The sequence below is a fragment of the Musa acuminata genome, chromosome BXJ3-9, assembly GCF_036884655.1.
Source record: "Musa acuminata AAA Group cultivar baxijiao chromosome BXJ3-9, Cavendish_Baxijiao_AAA, whole genome shotgun sequence".
NCBI lineage: Eukaryota > Viridiplantae > Streptophyta > Magnoliopsida > Zingiberales > Musaceae > Musa > Musa acuminata.
The window spans coordinates 41,084,434-41,110,904 of NC_088357.1; the positions used below are offsets into that span (position 1 = coordinate 41,084,434).

Below are 26,471 nucleotides of genomic sequence, written 5' to 3' on the forward strand. Positions count from 1 at the left end.
CATGGTTAATTTCAGATAACAACATTGGATATGAATGGTGACGAGACAAATGTGATGTTTCAGCTTGCAATGCGATGTATGCACATTTGTATTGTCCCAACTTTAGATTGAATGTTGGGACATTTCACAATGGTTTGCAAGTGAGGCCTGTAACTTTTTCAAAGTGATATCTATCATACACATGGAACCGATATCATACACAGTATCGGTTAAAATCAAAATCAAACTTTCCACATGACATAAGAATCCACTTGTATTCGAAGAAACATGAAGATAGTGGTAAGAACAGACTATAACCTTCTCAGTTACCCTTTTTGCTCATGTTCAGACCTAAATAATCACAACCTATTGATTGTTTGGAAAAGACTTATGGAAATAAATTAATTGTTGTTATGGAAGCCTGGAAGAAGAGAAGTCAAGAACCCGACAACAAACAATTGAATCTCTTTCACCACCCCCCAAAAATTGTTTCGGTGTCCTTCACGTTCTGGATGGTTGTCATTGGTATCTGGTTGCTCCTGGTTTTCAGCTGGTTGGTTCGGATTCTGATCGTCAACACCATGATTTTCAACTGCAGCCATTAAAAAGACATGTTTTAGTACAGAAAACACACATGGTTCCAACTCAACTTTGTTTGAAATGGCTTTCCAGAATTTGCTATAGAGGTCCATCCACAAAGTAGCAATTGCATAATCTACAAAGGAAAATTTGGGACCATGAATACAATTATCTCAATGATTCACTTAGGTGATGTTCCCAAAACTCATTGGCACGATGTTATGGCTTGAGATGAAGAAAAGCAAAATAGTAATTAAGACTTGAGAGGACATCAAGGAACATACTCTTCACAGGTTTAGGAGCATACCAGGTTGAGGATTATTCTGACCATCACGACCAACAGGAGGGCCATTCTGTAGCCGTATAGGAGCTTGCAATCGACGAGGAGCACCTGCTTGCTGAAGCCATTGTATAAAAGGAGCAAGAGCTCCAGTTTGATATCTATGAATTAGGAAGGCATAAAGAAATTAGAAGTTGAGACAAACGATCCACCACAAAAGCTATTAAGACACCAGCCAAAACTATGCTATCACATTTACATTTCCGATAATAGCCAGAGGATTGTAGATTGTTGGTGATTGACTGGGACTAAATGCAAACTGTGGCAAATGAAAGCACAAAATCTATTCCAGGTATTATAGTGAAAGAATTTGATCTCACAGATAAACCAATGATGCAAAGAAAATAAGGAGAACAAGCTTTTGCGATGATCCATCCTGACTGAGAAGAAAGACCATAGCCGCCAACTTGATGATCAGACCCAAGTCAAGCTGAAATGCAAAGTGGAATCTCCTTACTGCTACTTGTCTTTGAGGGCCATGTTGCTGCCTCGCTTCCTGCCCATGCTCATCACTAGCTCCTCCAGAACTTGGCCTCCTGAAAGATGCACATAAGATATAAGAAAAGAATGTGTTCACATTATTGTTTCTAGTATACTTTCACTCTGTTTATGACATAGACCAACAAGCATAGTTGCAGTTTTGGCCAATTTTAGCACAGTACATCTGATTCCTCATCCAAGACTGATCTGTTGTAATTGATTTGTCAACCTTATAGCCAGAAATAAGTTGGAATTGGCCAGAATCAATCAAATGCGACCGAAGTTGTCTGATTTTGAATATTCATAGCTGATTTTAGATCCTCAAAAGAGTAAAGAAGAGGGAAGAAGGAGCAGAAGGATTCTAAGATGAAAGAAAGGCAAAAATGAATTCTGTTCAGCTAAGTATGTAAATATTATAAGACTTATAATCCTTCAGCAAAATCGTGATAATAAAGTGGTCAATGGTCAAAAGGTATGATTCTGCAAAGCAATAGGTGTTCTATTTTCATGGTAGTTATTTAGGAAGAAGGATGCTGTTTGTATACTCTTACCTGTTTAAATAACCTGCCAATGCACAATAGCAATGTAAATTTATATGGTTACCAATTGTATAATTAATAATATTTAGACTGAATATAGTCCATTCTTCACATTCTTATATCTTGCTTTTCAAGAAACAGTATCTTGCAAAAAACATTTCAAAAGATGGACATTGATTTATGCGATGGATTGACAAATGATAATCAGAAAAAGAAGGTACAGTTGGATTAATGTCACCAAAACCAAGGACAAAATGGCAAGGAAAATAACAGTAACAGTGTTCTAACTAACAGAAAACCCTCTGACAAATTGGAAAAAGTAAATTACCAGATAAGGCATCAGCTATTACAGTGAAAAATAATTCAACAAAAATATGTTCTGAAGTTTATGCGTGCACTTAAGTTTAATGAAGGATCAAATGGGCAATACTGCTTAAAAGTAAATTTTTCTCAAAGAAGAACTTCAACATTGTATCCAGAAATTGAAAATTATTGATTGAATGCAAACATGATAAAGCTACACCTCATTTTGTATCCAGTTTTAGGCAATTATCTTTACATTGCAGAGGCTTCACAGGTGAGCCAGGTTCCTTGCTTTTAACAACACAAATATCAGGGGGAAGTCTTAAGAAACTAAAAGAGACTCGATTTAAATGCCTACAATTTGATTAAACCCAAAAGAAAAGATGATATGATTTAGCAGAAGGAAATAAAAGCGTACGTTGGTATGTTATACTTTAATGGAATGAGAGTATCAGGAGAAAACCCAGCCATTGGACTCGTGTATGGAAGATATGGAATAGCATAAATTCCTGATCCATGTTCATTGTAATCTGGATTTTGGATAGGAAGCATTCCAGGCAAAATGAGTGGAGACACCTGGAAGCCAGAAATACCAGGTACCTGAATTGCCAACACATACGAGGTCAGTAACCATCAAAAGACAAAATAATTGGGCCCTTCTTAGAGGAATTAATTTCTCCAATGCAATTAATAGTCCACAGAAAAGAGATATGCACTAAAAAAAAATCCAACTTTAACATCTACGTTGAAGAATTTACACAAGCTGATATATTATATTTTCCTCGAGAAGAGGGGAAATTATCACTTCGCTTCAGATGGTTACTTACCGCCCATATGGCTCATATATTCCCGAATGACACACCCATCACAAACGAGATGTAACGAGAAGAGGGATGAAAAATACTAAATCTTTAACGCTTCCAAACTCCACTTATAAACCAATGACTCAGAGAAAACACAAGAAGCCCAGATGTCGATTCTCAGGACCAAAGTCACCAAACGCAGAGTTGAACGAATGGAAGCGAGACGTATAATCATAAAATTCCGAAGTGGGCAAGAAAGCAGAATAATCGTGTTTTACCCACATATCGGCCGACACAAACCCTACCTCTAACGAAACCGATCCGATCCAGCAAATGAATCAAAAAGAGACGGCCAAGCCATGGGCGGGGTCGAAGGGATCCAAACGATTACACGCACCTGAGGTGTAACAGCGCTATTCGTGGTTGGAGGTGTCGGATGGGGATGAGAGCGATCGGTTTGGGGTTCTTCCGCCATTGCCGAAGGGAAAATGGAAAGATTGTGTTTCGCGGAGACGAGATAGGGAGCGAGTTGAGTGGTATGTTGTTCCCTCAGGCAGCAGCTATAATAAGTCAAGCCCGACACGTCACAATTGATCTCCACCGTCCACGTTTCGGAACACGGGCTGATGCACCGTAGTTGCCGCCAGCGAGGCAAAATCCGTCAAATACACAAACGATTCGTGAAAGCGCAGATTGCTATCGGATCGGATCTCACTGAATGCCCAAATCCAAGTCCCGTAAGAAACATGCGACCCGAATATGAATCTAAATATGAGAATTTTCGAATTCAGATCGGAAACTGGGGTCGTGGATCCGCAAAGTCCGCCTCTTTTGGGTTATCTCGATTATGTGGTTGTGGATTTGAGCTATGGCGGTGCTCCAATGGCGCTGCGAGCGTTCTACAACGAGATCAAGGGGATGAAGGTGAGGGAGCTTCCCTCGTACCTGAAGCCCAAGCTGTAATGGGATCACAACAAGAAGAGCGCGGACCAGGCGGTTGATCGCTACATCTAGAAGTACATCGAGACAGGCTCCATCCAGCCTCTCTACCATGTCTACTTCGGTGGCATGATCTTCTCCTACCTCGTCGCCCTCCCCGAGGAGCGCCGCCACCTCGAGCACCAGCAGCACGCCGCCGCCGCCGGCCACCACTGATGGCTGCCGGCCACCGATTCTCCCAGGTCGACCCGTATCTCTGTCCTTGATGTTTCCGTCATGGTTTTGGAGTTAAAAAGGAAGATTATTATCATTATATTATGATTCGATTCGTGATGTTTCGAATCAACCAAAAAGTTCTAACTGGCCTGATAATCAACCGAAATATGTTTGACTGCAAGATTTGGGTTACAGCTTATGGATCGATTTTGCTTTATTCTTATTGCTAAAATAAGAATTAAGAGTTACAGTTTACAATACTGTTCCAATCCGCCGGGAACAGAAATTATCATCTGAGGAAAGGGTTAAAGATCATCATGCATTGCAGTTGCAAACTAGTTGAGTAGTTGGATTATTTATAGCTTATTTAGATTCCCCATTCCTGAGTCCGTTAAGTATTTTGACTGCAGCAAAAATGACATACATTTTCCAGGGGAAACAACAAAGATTGGCGTGAAATTATATATATTGGAATAGTAGCTTTATCCTTGTAACCCAATCTACGGAGTCTTAGCTGCTAACTTGACTTGAAAATTTGTCAGGAATTATCGTTCAAGTGAATCTTTTTATTATTAATTATCTGGCATGCTGGTAGAATGTTCTTTTCAGAATAAGCTCAAATTATCATGTGTATGGAAGCATTTCTGGGTAAATTTCAAGTTGTATCTGCTTTCTGTTGAATCTCCATTTTGGGCCTGCTCAGGTTCACACAAGGATATGTTAATGTTCTTTGTACTCAAAACACAGCAACTTCGTTTTTTGAGCCCTTTTTTTTTTGTGCTTTTGCGCCCCCATTTTTATTGAATGCTCCATGGCAAGGAAAATAATCTTTCTTGAGTGTGATCGAACACCAACCATAGTCATTGACAAAGCACTAGAAAAAGTTAATCGGGCGATTCTGGTGTTATAAATGAAATATTATATGTAATGTAAAATGTAAATCAAATGCAATGCACTCTGATTTTTAGTGTCCAGTATTTTCTTCTGGACCTCACTCGGTATCATTTTGTTCATGTCAGGGTTGAAGAGCTTTCATTTGGATGACGAGGAATGGATACCTACATTCATTTTCTACTTACCTAAACCAAGTTGTTTGTGATTTATTTTCAGCTGCAGAGTTGAAACAACAGTATGTTATGATTTTTTTCCCGAATTTAATTGTCATGGACACTATACATCTATGATCATGATGCAAAATATTTTCTGATTTTTTTTGACAAAAACAGCATTATTCACCGGTGCAAAAGCATGCATTAGTACATTTCGGTAAATAAGTTTCTGAATTTTTTTATTAAGGTAATTTCTGAGTGTTTTATCTCTGCCATTATGGAAACTGAAGTATGTAAATTGCTTTGCTATTAAGTGGTCCTTACCTGCATTTATGTCTTGGTACCTTCTGCCTTTTTAAACAATCATGCAAAACCGGATGCAAAATCATGCAGAAGGGGAAGTATGAAGAAGAAATAAAAGACATTAATACCTTGTGTACATGATAGGTGCTAAATAATTCCACAACCATGTTCACTCGTTAGTCTATCTCTATCCTGAAACAATGATATGCTAATGAAATGTCATATGACCAACAGTTCATTGCCTCTTTACAAGCACAATCAGGACCAACTTTGGTAACTTTATAGCAAAATTTGCCTGTAACACTTTGTGGATGATACTTTATATGAAGAACTCGAAAGAATTAGAAAAACTTCTGACATTGTTTGAGGCAAGATATTGGCCATATACTTTCCATTTCCTTCCTTCCCCAGAAATTTAGATAAGACCCATTCAGATAAGAGAAGGATGAAGGTGAAACAGTAAGTTTATAATTATATATATATATATATATATATATATATATCTTTCATATGTTCTTCGACATTTTGAAAATTCAGATTAGATGAAAATCTAAATATTTATGGTAACTAGACTTCAGATCATGCAATTATGTGAAAATACTTGGCTTTCTGCATTGCTTGCTCTCAGTTAACTTGTGTGGATACACCAATGTGTGTGTTGAAAGCTGAAAACAGAAATGTTAAGACTTGGAATAGGCATGTACTTATATGTTCAAATAAAGTAGGTTATGGTTGCTTCCCACCATGAATAATTGGATGGTAGCCCCTTCCCTGTGTGCTTTTGTTGGAGTATTATGCAAATTTGCTTTGCTGGAGTATCAGTGATACACAGCTGTGTTATTTGACCCACAGTAGATTAGAAGATAATTAAAACTTGGTTGTTTTGAAACACAATGATAGTGTTGGGAGGATACACAGAGTAGGCACTTTTTCAAGCTTCCAATAGATAGCATCAGAGTATTCATAAAAAGACTACAGTAAACTATATGTAAAAAGCTCCCAAACACCTGTATTTAACAAGTTTATATCCTCTAATCAATGAAATAGTGTGTTAGAAGTAGCAAAGGACCACCACAAATCGTTTACTTTAATCACTTGCTAGGCTTTCCAGGTCTGCCAGTTTCACGAGGAACAGTTATCTGTATCCTTAGCAACCAGACTGTTAGTATGATAAATCATGGGAGTGGATGAGAAGTTTTAGACAACAAGCTCAATGCTAGAGTAGTCATCAAGAAGGTAGTAAGAAGAGGAAGATGACTTCAGTTTTGTCAGACCAGGAAAGAAGTTAGTGTTGGGGATGGAAGAGGAAGGAAACGAAATATTATGATGCAATTAACAAAAATTTTTTTATCAAGAAAATCGATTAGTATTTAAAATAAGAAGATTGACATAGAATACTTACAAGATATTTCCAAGTGTATTCTGTTTATCTTTTGTTTCATGAACTACGATCTTATTTATAAGACTTAGTTGTAACTATTTCACTCCCCATGTCATTCATGATTGATGTAGTTATAGGAATTACCTTATAACTTTTAGACCATAGGTCATTTCTTGAAACATGCCTAAAACGATTTTGAACATGATAACTACCTAGATAACTGATATGAATCAATTCTCAACAACTAGCTAGTTTAATCTTTTAGAGACTTGTTGATTCGTGGTGGTTCAATGTTTCAGTGTTGAAAAATTAACATGAATAATCAAGGATTTGGAAGATTTATAGCCGTCGAGAGGAACTGAGTTAATATTTAGGCATGGTTATCAATGGATGTTACTTGGACGTGAACAGTTGACCGAACCATGACATTGCAGCAGTTGAAGTTTGACGTCATTATCGTGCATCATGTTGAGTCGAATCGAATTTGGTGGCACATCCTATTCGATGTCAGAGTGGTAATGATGTGGCGTTCGTGTTAGGTCTGTCTCCTGGTTTCAACTCAGCATGTTGAATTTCATGCGAGCTCCCGGCAGTCCATGTCATATACCTTCTGATTTCAACTCATGCCTGCGTTGTATGCGTTGTTTCAACACAACCGGAGATTATTCTCTCATTTCATTCAAGTCAAAACAAAAAAACCAATTTCTTTTCCAGTTCAGACGAACCAGCGTTGACTTCAATGACATATTACAACGTATTGCAATCATTTTATCATGCATATGGGAAAATGATTTTTGGCTCGAGGAAAGTGGAGGGCTCCAATCTTGCACTTGAACAAGCTATATCTCAAAAGGTTGATCCACCCTCCATGATTCATAACTTTCATCTATCATGTTCCACAGAGGTCTTAATCTTCAAAACCCATGTATGGTCAAATCCTTACATGCTGAACCAATTACATTCTGGTTTTTTGACACAATATTTTTCTTATTATATTATATTATATTATATTATATTATATTATATTATATTATATATATATATATATTTATTTATTTATTTGTGTGTGTATGTGTGTTTGTGTTCTTTACTCGCTTGATGTCTGATGTAATGACCACAAACATTTAAAGATCTATGTGTCAATCAATCATATACGTAACCCACCATAAACTGTATAGTAGTATTATTATGGCCATGTTTTCCCTTCAATAAGAAAGGACTTGGGAGATTAATTAGTAAACAAATGCACGCGGACAGGATCGTTCGGCTACGTGCACTCGGCCCAGCCCTCCTCGGCGACTCGGACTTCGCGTTCGGCGACCCGGGCGATCCGCGACGCGGCGGCGGCGATTAGCCTCGCAGGCACTCCGGAGCACGCCTCCAGTCGCCGGAGCGCCGCCCAACTGCCCCTTTCCGCTGCCGCATCCTGCTCCCGGAGCTTGAAGGCGAACCACAACGCGGCCGCGAGGGCCACCGGTAGCGGCAGGGCCGCGGTCGTTTCCTGGTGCAGGCCAACCACGCGGGCCGCCGCTTCCACGCACCGCCGTCCGCTCCGCAACCCCATCCTCCGGCTCCAGCCTAGCAGGACGGCCTCCACCCTCTCCTCAACCACCCCGCGTCGTCGCTTTGTGGCCGTCCGCCGAGGATCTGCGGGCTTCTTCGCCCGAGGCGCTGCCGTGGACTCGGAGGTGGAGAGGCTAGAGCTAGAGGACGAATAGGCCTCGGAGTGCGAAGGGGGAGCAGCAGGATCGGGATCGCAGGAAGCGCAGAGGGGGCGGACCCGCTGCGGACCTGCGCCGGAGACGCGACAGCCAGCGTCGAGGGAGTGGCAAGCGGCACAGGTGGCCTGGCGGACGTGGCGAGCTACGAGGAAGTTGGCGCCGTGAACGGACGCGTCGCAGGCCCAACAAAGGAAGGCCGCGTCCGGCTCGCAGTAGACCGCCGCCTCGCCCCCGCAGAGCGCACAAGCAGGCCGCTGCTTCATCTCCGAAACTCCCGGTGCAGAAGGCGGAGGTGGGAATGTTTTGCAGGGGGGGAGGAGTGGTGTTTGGTAGGGATGACTTGGCTTCTTGGGGGGAGGAAGTTATTTCCCTTGAAGAGCTGGCGTTGGGTGGCAATACAAACGAATAATGTTTGATATCTGTATATATAAACACAGATACAGGTAAAGAATGGACTTGGGGTCGTTGTAGAGCCATCGCTGGCCAGGCCACGTGCCGCCTTCGTTTCCAACTGTTCATTTTCCTTCTTTTATTTTATCTTTTTTATTCGTTTCCAGAAAAAAAAAAATCCCGCAATGACTTAACTCTTTTTTCGTTGTTTCAATAATTTTATTTTTGCTAATTTTCCGTGGTACTTAATTGATCACTTCGTTAACCCCCCGGGATGATTGATTAGTCACAGGTGACGGGCCCCGCACAGCGAAACCACTGCTACTTCCAGTCACGAAGCAGGTGGGAGGTTCGGGTAGCTTTAACTCATTTAACAAAACGACACGCCACACGGGGCCCAGCAAGTCTCGTCCACGGTTTCGCGTCTATTTCTGACCACGAGACAAAATATCTGCCCGCGGGCCACGCGGGTGAGCGAACACGTGGCCGATCCTTGTGGCGCCGCGAACCGCCTCTGTACATCGACCGACGAAATCACCATCGCGCGAGACCACAGGCAGAGTTGATGTGGGCCCCTCAGGGCACACGAACACGTGGCCGTTCTTTGTGGCTCCGCGAAAACGAAGCTGACCTTCGCCTGCTTCAACTGACGAAAACACCCCCTCGACCGTCGGGAGAAGGGGAGGGCGCGCGTGGCACTGAAGGCAGCGACGCATCACGGCCACTCGTTTGGCGATGCGATGACGTCGTCGTACGATGGGAACACCGGCGCAGCATGGCACCACGCATGCGAGTGCCAGCGGCGCGGGCGAACACGTGATACTGGGGATCTCCACGTGTGCCCACCGTATAGTCGTATCACTTGATCATCTCACGTTCCTAACTCTCAAGTTATGGCCTAACCAATCAATCGAGCCACCACTAATTCCAAAGCAAGCAAGAGGGATCACAGAAATGAATTAAGGATATATCATGTTGGACGACCTCAACAATGAGAGAGAGAGAGAGAGAGAGAGAGAGATCTTGTCAATTTGCAGAGAAACAGGGGATGGGGAAAGCAACACCATGAACTCGGCCTTCACTTTTCTACGAGGCGGTAACGGTGCCAACGAAGGCCACTAGCTTGCTGGCTCGCTTGTGATCTCATGTGCATCGCCTGCCCCCGCTTGGGTCACCGGAGACGCCATGTGTGACTTGTGCAATCTGGACGTCGAATTGCAACAGGACAGGTTTCTTGTCCTGACCTCCGCAGACGAGTGATTGTGGTTCTCGAATGCTTTGGATGTGATATGATGTCAAGCAGCAACTCGGCTCAAGATCATCCGTCTGGATAAATAGGCCTTAATAGTAATTATACCATCATACTAAAGGTGCAATTAGTGTTGACGTTGGTCATTAACAATTTGGCTTGGCAGAATAGATCCGACCTTAGAAAATCTAGCCTTGAGAAGATCTAATACACTCGCTATCCTTGCCATCAAACATTCACAAAAATAGTTCACGATGGGACTCGAGGTTTGGTAAGGAAAAAGAGAGTTTAAATCATCATTGATTCTATTTTGATTTATGGGATGTGGTAGCCAATTTTTTTTATCGGACTGACTCCACATGTATAACACATTAGTAATATAAAAAATTGATATTAATTTTCTGATTAGGGAAATATTTTCTCAATCAATCAGATATGTCCATTTACTGATTGGATAAAAAAATATTAGTCATATTAAAAAGCATTGATTTTAATCTTGTTGTAAGAAATACTTTCACAAGGTAAAAGATCAAATACCCCGACAAGCTAAAGAGAGCACCAATGCAGACAGGACACCACATCAGGCAGCACACCCCAAAGTTACTCAGCAATTAGGGTTGGTTGCATGCATATAGCAATGTACAAAGAACGAGATTAAGATTTACAATTTGTGGAATTGCACTCTCTATCCCCACCTGATATATAGATACATTATAGTCTTTTCAAGCTCTTAGTTCCTTGCATCAATCTTCTGCTTATCCACCTGAGCATTCTTTCAGGTTAAGTGACAATGAATTGCCAGTGCCTTCTTCTTATCAACCTCGGCCCTCTGGCGGAGCCTGTTGTTGGAGCACTGGCAATTTGTCGTCACTTTTGAAGCTCTTCTGAATTGCCACTGCTCCAACAACAGGCTCCACTTCTGTGACGATGACAGCATTCAGATCTTGTGCGTTTGTATACCTGCTGCTTCGGAAGACGTGGATAATGGGGTGGTAGGCTGGGGCTCTTTGCCGCTAGATTCCGTGTTTCTCTGATTCACATTTAAAGCCGTGGTAGACTTGCAGATTGCTGCTGTCTTGGCCTTCGACTTAGGTCTAAGAGCATGTATTCTAGTATATAACCTGCACAGGTGCAACATTAAACCATGATAAATCTCCATCCTTTGCGCTTATCGAAAACCAACCCTCTCCATCCTATGGAGTCATCGAAAACCAACCCAAAGTGGATAAAAATACTTCCCGTAAAATGATCCGTAGGAAAGACAATTCTACTACCTATTAATGCATTTTGAGTGTTCCATTCACTCTGATAGAAATCATCAACTTAGTAACTATACATCCCAATAGCTAAAGAGCTACGAGACATATGAAATGCAAATTCACACTCAATTGAAACAAGATTGATCGTTCAAGATTGAAGTAATAAAAACTATTCTAATCACTTTATCAATAAAAAATTAATAAAATAATTAGAATAACATTTTGATTTCCTTAAAACGTCATAAACTAAGAAGTTTGATAAGTTAAAAGGAAAAACAAAGAATTTTGGGTTTTGAACACCATAGAAAAGTTTGATAAGTTTCAAAGTTCATGTACTAACTAAAAAATAAAACACTTAACAATAGTGAAAAATGATTATACTTCTGAATTACCTAGTTACAAAGGGAGTTGGCCTTGTTTATATGTTACAAATGCCAAGTATAAAGGGTAATTCATTAAATGATATTCATATTCCCAACTCGTAAATGTATATCGTTCATGAATCTGCTTTGAACTTATTTGAATGGCTAAATATTAGATCATTCGTGAATAAGTCCATAATTCCTAATATGGTCTAACATGGCTGAATGACCTTTATTCTTCAAAATGAGTTAAAATTCGTCATTCTCTCAAGGCTAGACTTTCTCTTTATGATTTGGACTTATTTGAATCATGTTGACTATTTTAGACTCTTTTTGCATCTATAGAACTTTGACCGAGTCTTGACCAGCTTGCTCCTTCAAATAAACAAGTCAAGGCTTCTTTCATTATTTTATCTTTAGTTCTTGTCAATAATCCTCCATGAATAGTTGAAGGGTCTTTGGTAGAATTGTGATCAACTTACTGGTTCATATCATTCCCCATTTCCTTGAAAGGATTCATCCTCAAATCAGTACCTTCATCAAACAAAGATAAATAAAAAACATTAAAGGTTGCACTATATTGCTATACTCACCTGATAGTTCTGATAGTTCTAGCTTGTACGCATTGTCATTGATTTTTTGAAGGACTCCAAATGGATCATCTACTCTTGCATTAATGTTTCTTTGAGTGTACCCAAACCCAATTACTAGGTTCAAATACTACTTGCTTTCGGCCTTTGTTGTGTTGTTTCTCATATTATAGAGTTTTCTTTTCAATTTGTGTCTAGACTCTTTCATGCAATGCTTTGACAAAATAATCATTTTTCTTACCATCCAAATTGGCCTTTACCAAAGGTAAAGATAGCAAATTTATAGGAGTTTATAGATTGAACCCGTACACAACTTCAAATGAGGGATGGTTTATTGTAGTATACACACTTCTGTTATAAGCAAACTCCAAATGTGACAAAGATTCCTCCTATTTTTTTAAATTCTTTTGAATTATAACCCTAAAAAATATTGATAAAGTTTGATTTACCACCTTTCTTGAAACTAGGCAAGGAACTTCTTTAGATTAATATATAATTTTTGAATTATAACCCTAAAAAGGAGTTGGCCTTGTTTATAGTTACAAATGTGAAAAAGAATTTTTGAATACAACAACCTTGTACCCAACTTGCTCCAAAGTGTTTTCCAAAAGTGGTTAAGGAACTTCACATCTCTATCACCCACAATTGTCCTTAGAATGCCATGCAATCTCATAATTTCTTTGAAGAACGACCCCGCAACATGTGTTGTATCATCTGTTTTGTGGCAAGGAATGAAATATGTCATCTTGCTAAACCTGTCAACAATAATAAAAATATAATATCTCCCTTCTTTTGACCTAGGTAAACCCAAGACAAAGTCCATGGATATATCAACCCAAGACTCACTAGTTATAGGAAGAGAAGTATATAACTCATGAGACATTACTTTAGTGGCAAAAAAAAAAAACTGATCACTTAACACATCTAAAGTTTTTCAAACCCCAAAATCCCCATTAAACCTCCACTATGTGCTTCTTTTACAAGTAATTCTCTCATTGAACATTGAGAAACACACAACTTGTTTTCTTTAAAAAGAAAACCATCATATCTGAAAAACTTGTCAAAACCCCCTTTCTCACATGCCCCATAAACTTTCGTAAAATCATGGTCAGAATTGTATAAATCTTTAAAGTACTCAAAACCCATTAATTTTGCATCAAGTTTAGAAATTAGAGCATACCTTCTAGAAAGAGCATCGACAATCACATTTTCCTTACCTTGTTTGTACTTGATGATGTATAGAAATGATTCAATAAACTTCACCCATTTAGCATGCCTGTGGCTTAGCTTTCCTTGTCCTTTGAGATATTTCAAGGACTCATGATCAATGTATATAAAGAATTTCTTGTACCAAAGATAGTGCTGTCATGCCTCTAATACTCTTACGAAAGCGTAAAACTCCTTGTTATTTATCGAGTAGTTAAGGCTTGCTCCACTTAGCTTCTCACTAAAGAATACAATGGGTCTGCCTTCTTCCTCCAACACCTATTCCACTTGCATCACACTCAATCACAAAAGTTTCAGTAAAGTTAAGTAAAGCAAGCAAAGATACTAAACTGAGTTTGTTTTTAAGCAAGTTAAATGTATCATCTTATTCTTTACCCCCCACCTAAATCTCATATTCTTTTCGATGCATTCAATTAATAGTGCAACAATTGTAGAAAAATCCTTAATGAATCTTCTATAAAAGTTAATAAGATCATGAAAACTTCTAACATCACAAACTCTAGTGGGTTTTGGTAACTCCCTAATTATTTTTTCTTGATTAACATGTATTCCTTTATTGTTTACAACATATCCAAGAAAAATAATTTCATTAGTACAAAAAGTACATTTCTTTAGATTAATATATAATTTTTCTTTTTTAAGTACATCAAAAATAATTTTTAAATATGTTATATGCTCATCAAAACTTTTGCTATATACAAGTATATCATCAAAATAAACCACTATAAACTTTCCAATGTAAGCATGCAAAATATGGTTTATCAATCTTATGAAAGTGCTAGGTGCGTTAGTTACCAACCATTCACATAAATCATGTTTAGTTTTGAAAGCAGTTTTCTATTCATTACCCTTACGTATTCTTATCTGATGATATCCAGATTTCAAATTAATTTTTGAAAACACACAAGAACAATGCAATTCATCCAACATATCATCTAACTTAGGAATAAAATGTCAATACTTTATCGTGATTTTGTTGATGGTGCTGCAATCAACACACATTCTTTAAGATCCATCCTTTTTAGGCACCAACAGAACAAGAACTACACATTGACTCGTACTTTCTTGCACATACCCCCTTTCCATAAGCTCACTTGCTTTTAGATTTCCTTGGTCTCTTTGGGGTTGCATCTATATGCTGGCCTATTTGGTATGCTTGTACATGGAATGAAATCAATTTAATGCTCAATTTCTCTAATTGGTAGTAAACCATTATGAACTTCTTCGGGAAAGAGATCCTTATTTTCCGACAAAAGATAAACAATAACACTACGCAAACTCTTGTCAATTTTATTAGAAGCAATCAAAACGTCCTTATACATAATTACAAGTAAGGGCTGCCTTATGGTTAAGGCTTTTTTCATATTACTTATTTTTCTTTCACTCAAGCTTTCCTTGTTTTCTCTCCCCTTGTGTTTCCCAACATTCTCATTTTTACCACTCAATTCATCTTTTTCTTTTTTCTCTCTTTCTTACTCCGTTTCTAAAGTTTTGGTTAACGAAGACTCAAGCTCCTCATATTATTGTTTTATGCGCATTTGGTCTTCAAAAATTATCTTTGTAGGCAAAGGTCCAAGTTGATATTTTTGTCCATGGTTCTTAAACTCATCATGTATTATCCTTAGATCATATTGTCATGGTCTCCCCAACAATATGTGACCAACATACATAGGTAGTACATCACACTAAACTTCAACCTTATATCTACCAACTGAAAAAGAAACTAACACTTGCTGATTTACTTTTACTACATCACTATCATTCAACCATTGTAACTTATAAGGTTTTGGACGTTTGATAGTAGGTAATTTTAATTTCTCCACGAGTAAGGTACTTGCTATATTTGTATAACTTCCTCTATATCATATTGTACAACTTGTTAGCAATCAAACAATGAGTATGTAACAGATTTTCATGTTGTTTACCATGTTTATCAATTTTATCTTACAAACTAAGTGTGTTGAACAACTAAATTTTCACCTTTAGTATACTTTACATCACTAGCATCATCATCTTTTCTCTCACTTTCAGATTTCACAATCACATCCCTCGTGATCATAACTCTCTTATTAGGATATTCACGTGTCACATGCTCATACCAACGGTACTTAAAGCACTTAATGTCTTTAGTTTGATTAGATTGATTCTCACCTTTACCCTTGTTGCCTAATTCATTTTTGTCTTTAGTTTTATCAATTTGAGGCTTAATAATGAGTTTATCATCCTTTTTACTCCAATTTGGTTTCCAAGAAGAACCCGAATAAGGTTTTGAATCATATCTTGTGCCTTTTCTTTTGAGTTGCCTCTCAATCTTCATGGCCACATTCACCATGTCCTCAATCTCCACATAGTATTGCAACTTCATAAGATCAGTAATGTTCTTGTTTAATCCACTTAGGAATTAAGCTATGGTAGCCTCATGGTCTTCCTCCACATTAGCCCTTATCATGGCTATCTCCATCTCCTTGTGATATTCCTCAACACTCATGGAACCTTGTGTCAAAGTTTACGATCGTTGATGTAAATCCCTATAGTAATGACTAGGGGCAAACTTTGACATAAGGTTCCATGAGTGTTGATGAATATCAAAAGGATATGAAGATAGCCATGATAAAAACTAATGTGGAGGAAGACTATGAGGCCGCCATGGCTCGATTCTTGAGAGGATTAAACAAGAACATTGCTGATCTTCTAGAGTTGCCATATTATATGGATATTTAGGACATGGTGAATGTGGCCATGAAGATTGAGAGGCAACTCAAAATAAAAGGCACAAGGTTTGATTCAAAATCTTATTTGGGTTTTTCTTCTTCTTGGAAATCGAATTAGAGTAAAAAGGATGATAAACCCATTGTTACGCCTAAAATTAATGAACATAAAGGCAAAAATGAATTAGGCAGCAATAGTAAAGGTGAGAATCAACCTAATCAAACTAGAGACATTAAGTGTTTTAAGTGCCTTAGGTAGGGACATATGACATATGAATGTCTTAATAAGAGAGTTATGATCACGAGGGATGAGATTATGGAATCTGAAAGTAAGACAAAGGAGGATGATGATGATATTCCAGCTGTAGAGGATGCTAGTGATATAAAATATGCTAAAGGTGAAAATTTGTTTGTTCAACGCAAACTTAGTTTGTAAAATAAAAATAATGAATATGGTGAACAACATGAAAATCTATTTCATACTCATTGTTTGATTGTTAACAAATTGTGTAATGTGATTGTTGATAGTGGAAGTTGTACAAATGTGGCAAGTACCTTACTCGTGGAGAAATTGAAATTACCTACTATCAAACATCCAAAATCTTACAAGTGGTTGAATGATAGTGGTACTGTAAAAGTAAATCGGTAAGTGTTGGTTTCTTTTTCAATTGGTAGATATAAGGATGAAGTTTGGTATGCTGGTCACATGTTGTTGGGGAGACCATGACAATATGATCGAAAGGTAATACATGATGAGTTTAAAAACCATTATTCTTTGAGTATGGTTGAACAAAAATATCAACTTGGACCTTTGTCTCCAAAGACAATTTTTGAAGACCAAATACACATAAAACAACAATATTTGGAGCTTGAGTCTTCATTAACCAAAACTTTGGAGAGGGAGCAAGAGAGTAAAAAAGAAAAGATGAGTTGAGTGGTAAAAATGAGGGTGTTGGGAAACATAAGGGGAGAAAACAAGGAAGACTTGAGTAAAAGAAAAATGAGTGTTTGTGTCAAAATGAGTGATGTGAAGAAAGCCTTAACCATGAGGCAGCCCTTACTTGTACTTATGTACAAGGATGTTTTGATTGCTTTTAAAGAAATTGACAAGAGTTTACCTAGTATTATTATTGATATTTTGTAGGAAAATGAGGATCTCTTTCCCGAAGAAGTTTCTAATGGTTTACCACCAATTAGAGGAATTGGGCATCAAATTGATTTTATTCTGATTGCAAGCAAACTAAACTACCCTGAAAAGACTAAGGAAATCTAAAAGCAAGTAAGTGAGCTTATGGAAAAGGGATATGTGCGAGAAAGCATGAGTCCATGTGTAGTTCCTCTTTTGCTAGTGCTTAAAAAGGATGGAGCTCGGAGAATATGTGTTGATTGCAGCAGGGTCTGTCGTACCGAGCCGTACCGCCCGGTACGGGCGGTACGTACCGGTCCGACAGGTTGTCGGTATGCGGACCGACTGTTACCGGTCCGAAAGTACTGTAGTACTGTAGCACTGTAGCATTACTACAGTACTCGGTACACCTGGGTGTACCGCTCGGTATACCGTATCGTACTGGTACCGAGCCCAGGTCGAAATACCGGTACGGTACGATATTGTGAACCTTGGATTGCAGAGCCATCAACAAAATCATGATAAAGAATAAACATCTTATTCCTAGGCTAGATGATATGTTGGATGAATTACATGGTTCTTTTGTGTTTTCAAAAATTGATTTAAAATATGGATATCATCAAATAAGAATGTGTGCCGGTGATGAATGAAAAACCGCTTTCAAAACTAAATATAGTTTATATGAATGGTTGGTGATGCCTTTTGGCTTAACTAATGCACCGAGCACTTTCATGAGATTGATGAACCATGTTTTGTGTGCTTATAATGGAAAATTTGTAGTGGTTTATTTTGATGATATACTTGTGTATGATAAAAGTTTAGATGAGCATGTAACACATTTAAAAGCTGTTTGATGTGCTTAGAAAAAAAAAGTTATATGCTAATCTAAAGAAATACACTTTTTATACTAATGAAATTACTTTTCTGGGATATGTTGTTAATGATAAAGGAATACATCTTAATCAAGAAAAAGTGAAAGTAATTCAAAACACACTAGTGTCAGTGATGTTAGAAGTTTTCATGGCCTTGCTAGCTTTTATAGAAGATTCATTAAGGATTTTTCTACAGCACCATTAATTGAATACATAAAAAAGAATATGGGATTTCGGTGGGTAAAGAACAAGATGATACTTTTAACTTGCTTAAAGATAAATTCAGTTCAGCACCTTTGCTTGCTTTACCCAACTTTGCTAAAACTTTTGAGATTGAGTGTGATACGAGTGGAATAGGTATTGGAGAAGTCTTAATGCAAGAAGGCAGACCCATTACGTTCTTTAGTGAGAAGCTAAGTGGAGCAAGTCTTACCTACCCGATATATGACAAAGAGTTTTATGGTTTGGTAAGAGTGTTAGAGACATGATAGCATTATCTTTGGTACAAGAAATTCATTATACACACCGATCGTGAGTCCTTAAAATATCTCAAAGGACAGGGAAAGCTAACTTGTAGGCTTAGCAAAATGGGCAGAGTTTATTGAATCCTTTCCGTACATCATCAAGTACAAACAAGGTAAGGAAAATGTGATTGCCATTGCTCTTTCTAGAAGGTATGTCTAATTTCTAAACTTGATGCAAAATTATTGGGTTTTGAGTATATTAAAGATTTATACAATTCTTACTATGATTTTGCTAATGTTTATGGGACGTGTGAGAAAGGGGATTTTGATAAGTTCTTGAGGCATGATGATTTTCTTTTTAAAGAAAATAAGTTGTGTGTTCCTCAATATGCAATGAGAGAATTACTTATGAGAAAGGCACATAGTGGAGGTTTAATAGGCCACTTTAGGGTTAGAAAAACTTTATATGTGTTACGTGATCATTTCTTTTGGCCATACATAAAAAGAGATATTGAGAGATTGTGTGAGAAATGCATTATTTGTAAATAAGCTAAATATACATTAATGCGTCATAAGTTACATACTCCTCTTCCTATATCTCATGAGTATTGGGGTGATATATCCATGGACTTTGTCTTGGGTTTACCTAGGTCAAAAGGAGGGAGATATTATATTTTTGTTGATGTTGACAAGTTTAGAAAAATGGTACATTTCATTCCTTGCCACAAAACAAATGATGCAACACATGTTGCAGGGCTATTCTTCAAAGAAATTGTGAGATTACATGACATTCAAAGGACAATTATGAGTGATAGAGATGTGAAGTTCCTTAGCCACTTTTGAAAAACACTTTCAACCTAGTTGGATACAAAGTTATTGTATTCAACCACTTGTCATCCATAAATAGATGGACAAGCGGAGGTGGTAAATTGAACGTTAATAATACTTTTGAGGACCATAATTAAAAAAAAAATTAAAAAATTGGGAGGAATGTTTGTCACATATGGAGTTTGTTTATAATAGAGAGAGCATGCTACAACAAACTATTCCTCATTTGAAGTTATGTATGGGTTCAATCCATTAACTCTTTGGATGGTAAGCATAAAGTCGATTTTGTCAAAGCATTACATGAAAGAGTTCGGACACAAATTGAAAAGAAAAATCTACAATATGAGAAACAACACAACAAAAGTCGAAAGCAAGTAGTATTTGAACCTGGTGATTGGGTTTGGGTACACGTGAGGAAGGAAAGATTTCCTAGTCAAAGAAAGTCTAAATTAATGCCAAGAGGAGATGGTCAATTTCAAGTCATTCAAAGAATCAATGACAATGCATACAAGCTGAAACTACCAATTGAGTATGACAATGCTAATGTAACCTTCAATATTTAAGATTTATTTTTATTTAATGTAGATGAAGAAGATGCTGATTTGAGGACGAATCTTTTCGAGGAAAGGAGGAATGATATGAACCAACAAGTTGATCACAATTTTGCCAAAGACCTTTTACTATTCATAGAGGACCAATGACAAGAGCTAAAGTTAAAAGGATGAAAGAAGCCTTAACTTGTTTATTGGAAGACATTTGGAAGGAGCAAACTAGTCAAGACTCGATCAAGGTTCTTGGATGCAAAAAGAGCTTAAAATGGTCAATATAATTCAAATAAGTCTAAATCATGAAGAGAAAGTTCAGCCTTGAGAGAATGATGAATTTTAGTCAATTTTGAAAAATAAAGATCATTAAGCTATGTTGGGCTATATTAGGAATTATGGGCTTATTTTATTTTAGTTTGGGTTTTATTTTGTTAAAATGAAAGATCATGTGTCTTTTGATTAGTCATAGGGAATTTCAAGGCAGACTTATAAATGGTCAACATTCATGAATTGGGAATATGAATGTCATTTAATACATTTAATGGGTTCATTCCCTTTGAACTTGGCCTTTGTCCTATATAAACAAGGTTAACTCCCTTTGTGAAGAGATAATTTTCCAGAAATATAATCATCTTTCAACACTTGTGAGTGTTTTGTTTTTATGTTCTTGCATGAACTTTGAAACTTACCATGCTTTTCTACTTGTGGCATTCAAAACCCAAAAATCTTTGTTTTCTTTTCAACTTATCAGACTTCTTAGTTTGAGATGTTTTAAGGGAATCAAAATGCTGTTCTAATCATTTTATTAATTTTTCATTGATAAAGTGATTAGAATAGTTTCTCTTACCTTAATCTTGAATAATCTGTTTTATTTCAATTCGTTGGAGGGCGACAATTTATATTCCATATATATCATAACTCTTTAGCTATTGAGGTGTATGATTGCTAAGTTGATGATTTCCATCATAACTTGGATGCCTCGAGACACTTAGGCTTAATAACATTTGATAGAAGATTCTCATTCGATAAAAGAATGCCTTAACAAAGACACTTCCTTAGCAACATGGATGAACTTACTAGTTACTACTTACATGATAAACCTCCCTGGTATATATTATTTGCTGATGATATCGTCTTAATTGATGAAAGCTTAAGTTGAATTAATAATAAACTTGAGCTATAGAGGCAATCCTTATAAACCAAAAGTTTTAGATATAATTTTAGGAATATATGAGATATAATTTTGGTAATTCTAGGAATAGAAATGAGAATATAGTTAAATTGGATAAGAATTTCCTTTAAGTAAAAGCTTTAGATATCTTGAATTAATTATTCAACAAGATAGAAAGATCGATAAAGATATTGTTCATAGAGTAAAAACAAAATGATTAAAATGATGAGGGGCATTATCTTGTGTGATCATCACATATATTTGAGATTAAAAGAAAAATTTTATAAGATAGTTATGAGACTAATGATGCTTTATGACCCTTAGGGTTTGACAATTAAGAAACAACATATATAGAAAATTTATACTACCGAGATGAGAATATTAAGATGGATATGTAGAGTTACTAGGAAAGATAAAAAAAAAAATATTTTTATTTGTGAACAACTAAGTATCGCTTCGATAAAGGATAAGATGAAAAAATTTTGTTTAAGATGATATGAGTATATGTTTAGAAGACCTCCGGATACGATAATCAAAAGAGATAAAATGATTAGTGTTAGTGGTATAATAAGAGGTAGAGGAAAACCTAGAAAGACATATTAATACTTACAAATATGTCTCTAAACCTAAAAACTATAAATAAAAATTTAAGTACTCTGAACCTAATTAAACATATTAATACTCAATTTAAATACTTACAAATCTCAATAGTGGCAAAAAGATCCATATAACCGAACCCAAAATAGCTAGGCTTACGACCTTATTATTCTAATTGGTTACTTGCATAAAATAACTGAATACAAAGTGGAAAAAAAAAACTAATCAGCAGCAATACCAAGCCCTAATACAATTTTTGAACTAAAAAATTTTCAACATCACACTTACCATTGTTGGAAAAGAGACTACAAAAGGGTCTAACTTGGACTGTCGAGTCTAACTTGGACTGTCGACACGAGCTTTCAATCAGGTTGCTATATCCACTCAATGTTTAAGAGCATCACTTCCAACTGCACCAATCTGCAGAAATGGTTTATAAGAGTTGGCTTGATATTTTTCCAAAAGCATCATAGTATTAGTAATTTCTTTATGATATAAAACAGTGGCAATCAGAATATCACAATAAGTTTGGGATAAAAGGTTACAGCACATAGCTACCATAGTAGTTGACTGAAAAGAGTGGATCTGAAATATTATGAATCACCTAGGGGAGATATGATATGTAACAGGAAGTTCTTTTAGTTGCATGATCTAAAAGAAACAAAGATATCACATCTTAATTGAGAAAAGGAATCTAAATCTACATGAGTTGAGTTAAACTGTTGAATAAGTTCTCTATATTGACATGAGAGGCCCTAAATCAAATCATTCATGTTAAAGATTATAACAACTACAGGATACTGTGATTAAAATTTTAGGCTCCCAATGCTCATAAGTACCTCGAAAGTTCCAGTTTCCCCATCCCCAAAAGTTGATAACCACGGTTAAGCTTTCAGATATACAACTATACAAATCGTACTCAATCCATATATCTTCACAAATGAGAAGTATCATAATATATTACAATCATGCGCATTAGGTAATGCCCAGTATCATAATATATTACAATCAACATGCAATGCATCTTCAACTGCATGCTGCCAGAAGTCGGGTCAAATACCATAACATAATTTAAAAATTACACTTGGACTAACAGAAAGCATATGCAAGAGGCAAAAATATCCCAGCACTGTATTTTGACTGCTATAGGATGAAAGGTAAGAGGGAAGAAACCTTGCAAAGTAGCTCATTTAATGTGTTAATTTAATGGATAGCTCATACAAACATATGATGCAATCATTACAAGGCATACATAGGTACGAGTGCTTTTCTTTGCTAAAAGAAAAAAGAAAAGCACCTATCATTCTTTCCAAATTGCACACAGGCTAAGTGTATTGTCCATCACATTTCAGACAAAATGCATTTTGTAGGTTGGACGTGTATAACTGTGTGTCCAAACTTTTCCAATGGTCACCTGCATAATTCTACTCAGCTGTCTCACAGGACTAAAGGAATCAACTACTTGTCAAAAATGTCATTTTTGGAATATCAAGGATTTGTTGTAGCATTCCAATCCGGAAACACTATAATAAAGGGCAATGTGCTTCTCAGCATGTCCATCCAACGAAGGCAGATGATTCTAAAACCTTTAAAGGTCACTTAGATGCCCCCTAAAAATCTTTGTATCACAAAGGATATGATTAAACATAAATCTTCTTTCCTCGAACATTTCTTTTATAAGCACAATCGTTCATGCACCGCTTGATGATCCACTCTAAGCTTAGTGCGAAATTGTTTGAGAATCTAACTAATCATCCTCCAAGACAACTAAAACCCTCCAGCTCATAAATCCACATCGACCGAACCAAGTCGGATTCAAAAGGCAAACAAAAGGTATCATCTTTAAGTCCTATACACCCAAGTCCAGATCTTGCAAGAAGACCAAAGACAAACAATTGAAACAAATGCTAAGCCCACAAAACCCAAACGACTACAAAATCAACAATAATAACACGAGGAATCGATTCATTGAAAGAAGCAATGAAAGCATCGAGAGAATGGAACCCTCACCTATGGGGGCTTGAGATCCTTAGGGGAAGAATAAGAGAATGAAAGATTGATGTTAGAATCCCTTTATTTTCTGAGCTTTTGAATAATGTTTTATTGAGTTTGTTTAGTTTAGTAAGAGTCGGATAAGGGTTCATTTAATATTTATTTATTATTAAGAGTTCAAGTTCTGATGAACTCTGGGTGGAACTCTATAAATAGAGATGTATCTATTTGTTTTCATCAAGCAATGAAATATTATTCAGTCTTTTGACAAACCCTAGGAGGTCGATCCCCTTTAAGTGATCATCCCCTTTTTCTCCCATTTCTTCTATGATAAAACCCTAGGGTCTTATCAATTGATGATGCGAGTCGAGATGTTGACCACTTCCTATGGCAACATCGCCACTAACTGGAGAGTGTTTTGCCATTTGGATGGAATGTTTTTAGTGACGTCACTATCCTTATTTTGATCACATAACTATTCCTAGAATTGGAGGCCTATGTGATAATTTATGAATAGGAAAGGATTATATTCGTCATGAAGCTGGAGTCCACTTGACTATTGCCGCAAGTGAGTTGAGTCAATCGGTTCGAATGAACCGGATTAGACGAGACATAGGTTTAATTTTTATTTGTTTTCTATTTTTATCCAAAGAGGAACCACATGAAGAATGGCTTTTGTGTGGTCTTCTGTCCATATAAGAATCAGTAAAAAAAAAATATTGAGAAGGCAAAGATTGCAAGCACAAATGGACGTGTGGTTTTTATTGGTTATACATTTCTTCTCTTATTTTTCTTTTCCTTTTTATTTTTATTTTCTTGATAATAATTGGACATGTGGTTTTTATAAACCGTCCTTGCCCTCTTCATAGCAAATATACGAAGTCAATGAACCATCATCAACCATCACATTTGATCTAAACCTCATACTGACTTGAAACTTGCATCCCTTTTTCCTTTTTTTTTTTTTTGGTGGAAGCATGCAGAAGCCCAGGCTATCATGTGCAGATCGTACATGAAATATTCAGCACTGGTCGGCTCCCTAACACTCTTGCGTTAGGATGACTAAACCATTGAATCTTCAGTTCATATAACAACAATGCATCGGTTTTATCTACTCTGAGCAAATAATGGTAGAACAATGCAAAAAAGGGCAGCAATCCATACCCCTATGTAACATGAGGTTCAACCTGACGCAACATGTTCATCATGGCCTTGTTAACTTCCAAAAATACACCATTGAATATCTAAAGCAATTTCCAGGGAGAAAGTATCAAATATTGATCCAACGGAAAGAGAAACTACACAAGTTTATGCATGTATGATGAGTTCATCATTTGCACCTGTCTGAGACGAAGGAGTGGCAAGATCTTTCGTGTTCTTGGGTGCATGGCGTTGATGGATCAATTGCAAACAGAGAAATGACATGTTAATTACCAAAATAACAAAGAAAATCAATTTATGACATAATAGACTATATATATTAAAAGGGTAGAGAAAAGGTGTCGCCCACCCTCGAATGCAGATGATGAAGAGAAACATCGCTTTAGGGCTACAGTCGACTCCACCCTTCATCCTGGCCTCTCTCTTCAAACGAATCAGCTGTTTTTCCTACCAAAAATGGGAACTCCAAACGAGATAAAAATCGAATTTTTAACAACACGAACGAAATAGAACGATCACACCGACAGTGCAGTGGTCAGTAATAAGCACCTGGGATTCGTACTCCTTAGCATACTGCTTGGCTCTACTGAAGATTAGTTTTCGGTTCTCCCTGGCCTTCTTCTTCTTGGCGTCGAGGTCCTGTTTCTTCACCAGAGCCCACTGCTCCTCCCTCTTCCTCTTCTTCAGAGCGGACTCCGGGATCACCGCCTTCGCCTCCGCAGTCGCCATCTCCCTCCCACTAGAAAAGACATACATCAAGACCCCAAATTGAGATCGTAGGAATTACGTTCGGTACCTTTTCCGGGTCGGCGACTGGATTCACGATCGAGAAGGCTTCAAGATCATGCCGACCGCTCGATCGAGCGACTGATGTGTCTTGGTATGAACGAATGAACCCAATAATTTCACTGATGGGTCGAGCCTCATGTTTCTGTTATGAAAAACGATACCACCGAACGCAAAAACAACATACAACTGAAAATACATTTGGTACTTTCTAATCTTGTTTCCGTAAACATAAAATCAACAAAACAAATCTTGTGATTGCGACTTGCACGAGTGTAAAGTCGAAAACTACTGTGCCGTCACGGTCCGCGACGTCACATAGCACACGATGAGTGAGACAACAACAGTTGGATCCCGTTCTAATCGGGTCAGTTTGGCATCGTCGTGTCGCAAGTCTTGACTTGAAACGACACTGATGCGCGTCTCCATTGATTTGGTTCAAGTCACTCCAGGTTTTAGCTCTCTCTCCGTCTCATCTTAGCCCAGACTTCTTGCTGGCGATTCCCGGGAAA

General features: G+C 37.5%; 3 protein-coding genes and 1 long non-coding RNA gene across 7 annotated transcripts; 1 reads left to right on the forward strand and 3 right to left on the reverse strand.

Moving 5' to 3' along the window:
• Nucleotides 1-209: 209 nt before the first annotated feature.
• LOC135648528 (uncharacterized) lies at nucleotides 210-3,558 on the reverse strand. Its single transcript, XM_065166288.1, has 5 exons — nucleotides 3,421-3,558; nucleotides 2,639-2,820; nucleotides 1,219-1,434; nucleotides 866-999; nucleotides 210-571 (listed from the first exon to the last, which is right to left on the reverse strand). The coding sequence occupies exons 1-5, from the start codon at nucleotides 3,496-3,498 to the stop codon at nucleotides 381-383; spliced, it is 801 nt and encodes a 266-aa protein (XP_065022360.1). The 5' UTR covers nucleotides 3,499-3,558; the 3' UTR covers nucleotides 210-380.
• A 192-nt stretch (nucleotides 3,559-3,750) lies between these two features.
• Nucleotides 3,751-5,401, forward strand: LOC135649413 (uncharacterized). The gene is made up of 2 exons (XR_010501257.1): nucleotides 3,751-4,204; nucleotides 5,198-5,401. It is a non-coding gene; the product is annotated as an uncharacterized LOC135649413 (long non-coding RNA).
• A 2,666-nt stretch (nucleotides 5,402-8,067) lies between these two features.
• Nucleotides 8,068-9,033, reverse strand: LOC135648928 (B-box zinc finger protein 32-like). The gene has a single exon (XM_065166950.1). The coding sequence runs from the start codon at nucleotides 8,893-8,895 to the stop codon at nucleotides 8,179-8,181; it is 717 nt and encodes a 238-aa protein (XP_065023022.1). The 5' UTR covers nucleotides 8,896-9,033; the 3' UTR covers nucleotides 8,068-8,178.
• Nucleotides 9,034-10,854: 1,821 nt separating this feature from the next.
• Nucleotides 10,855-26,125, reverse strand: LOC135649326 (large ribosomal subunit protein uL30w-like). Of its 4 annotated transcripts, XM_065167581.1 has the most exons (7): nucleotides 25,970-26,125; nucleotides 25,723-25,912; nucleotides 25,523-25,620; nucleotides 25,353-25,389; nucleotides 25,177-25,256; nucleotides 22,309-22,440; nucleotides 10,855-11,392 (listed from the first exon to the last, which is right to left on the reverse strand). In XM_065167581.1, the coding sequence occupies exons 2-5, from the start codon at nucleotides 25,900-25,902 to the stop codon at nucleotides 25,179-25,181; spliced, it is 393 nt and encodes a 130-aa protein (XP_065023653.1). In that variant the 5' UTR covers nucleotides 25,903-25,912; nucleotides 25,970-26,125; the 3' UTR covers nucleotides 10,855-11,392; nucleotides 22,309-22,440; nucleotides 25,177-25,178. The 4 variants fall into 4 exon arrangements, with proteins under 4 accessions (XP_065023653.1, XP_065023654.1, XP_065023651.1 ...); XM_065167582.1 differs by lacking the exon at nucleotides 25,177-25,256; XM_065167579.1 differs by having other exon boundaries at nucleotides 25,353-25,620; nucleotides 25,970-26,124.
• Between the last annotated feature and the right edge of the window lie 346 nt (nucleotides 26,126-26,471).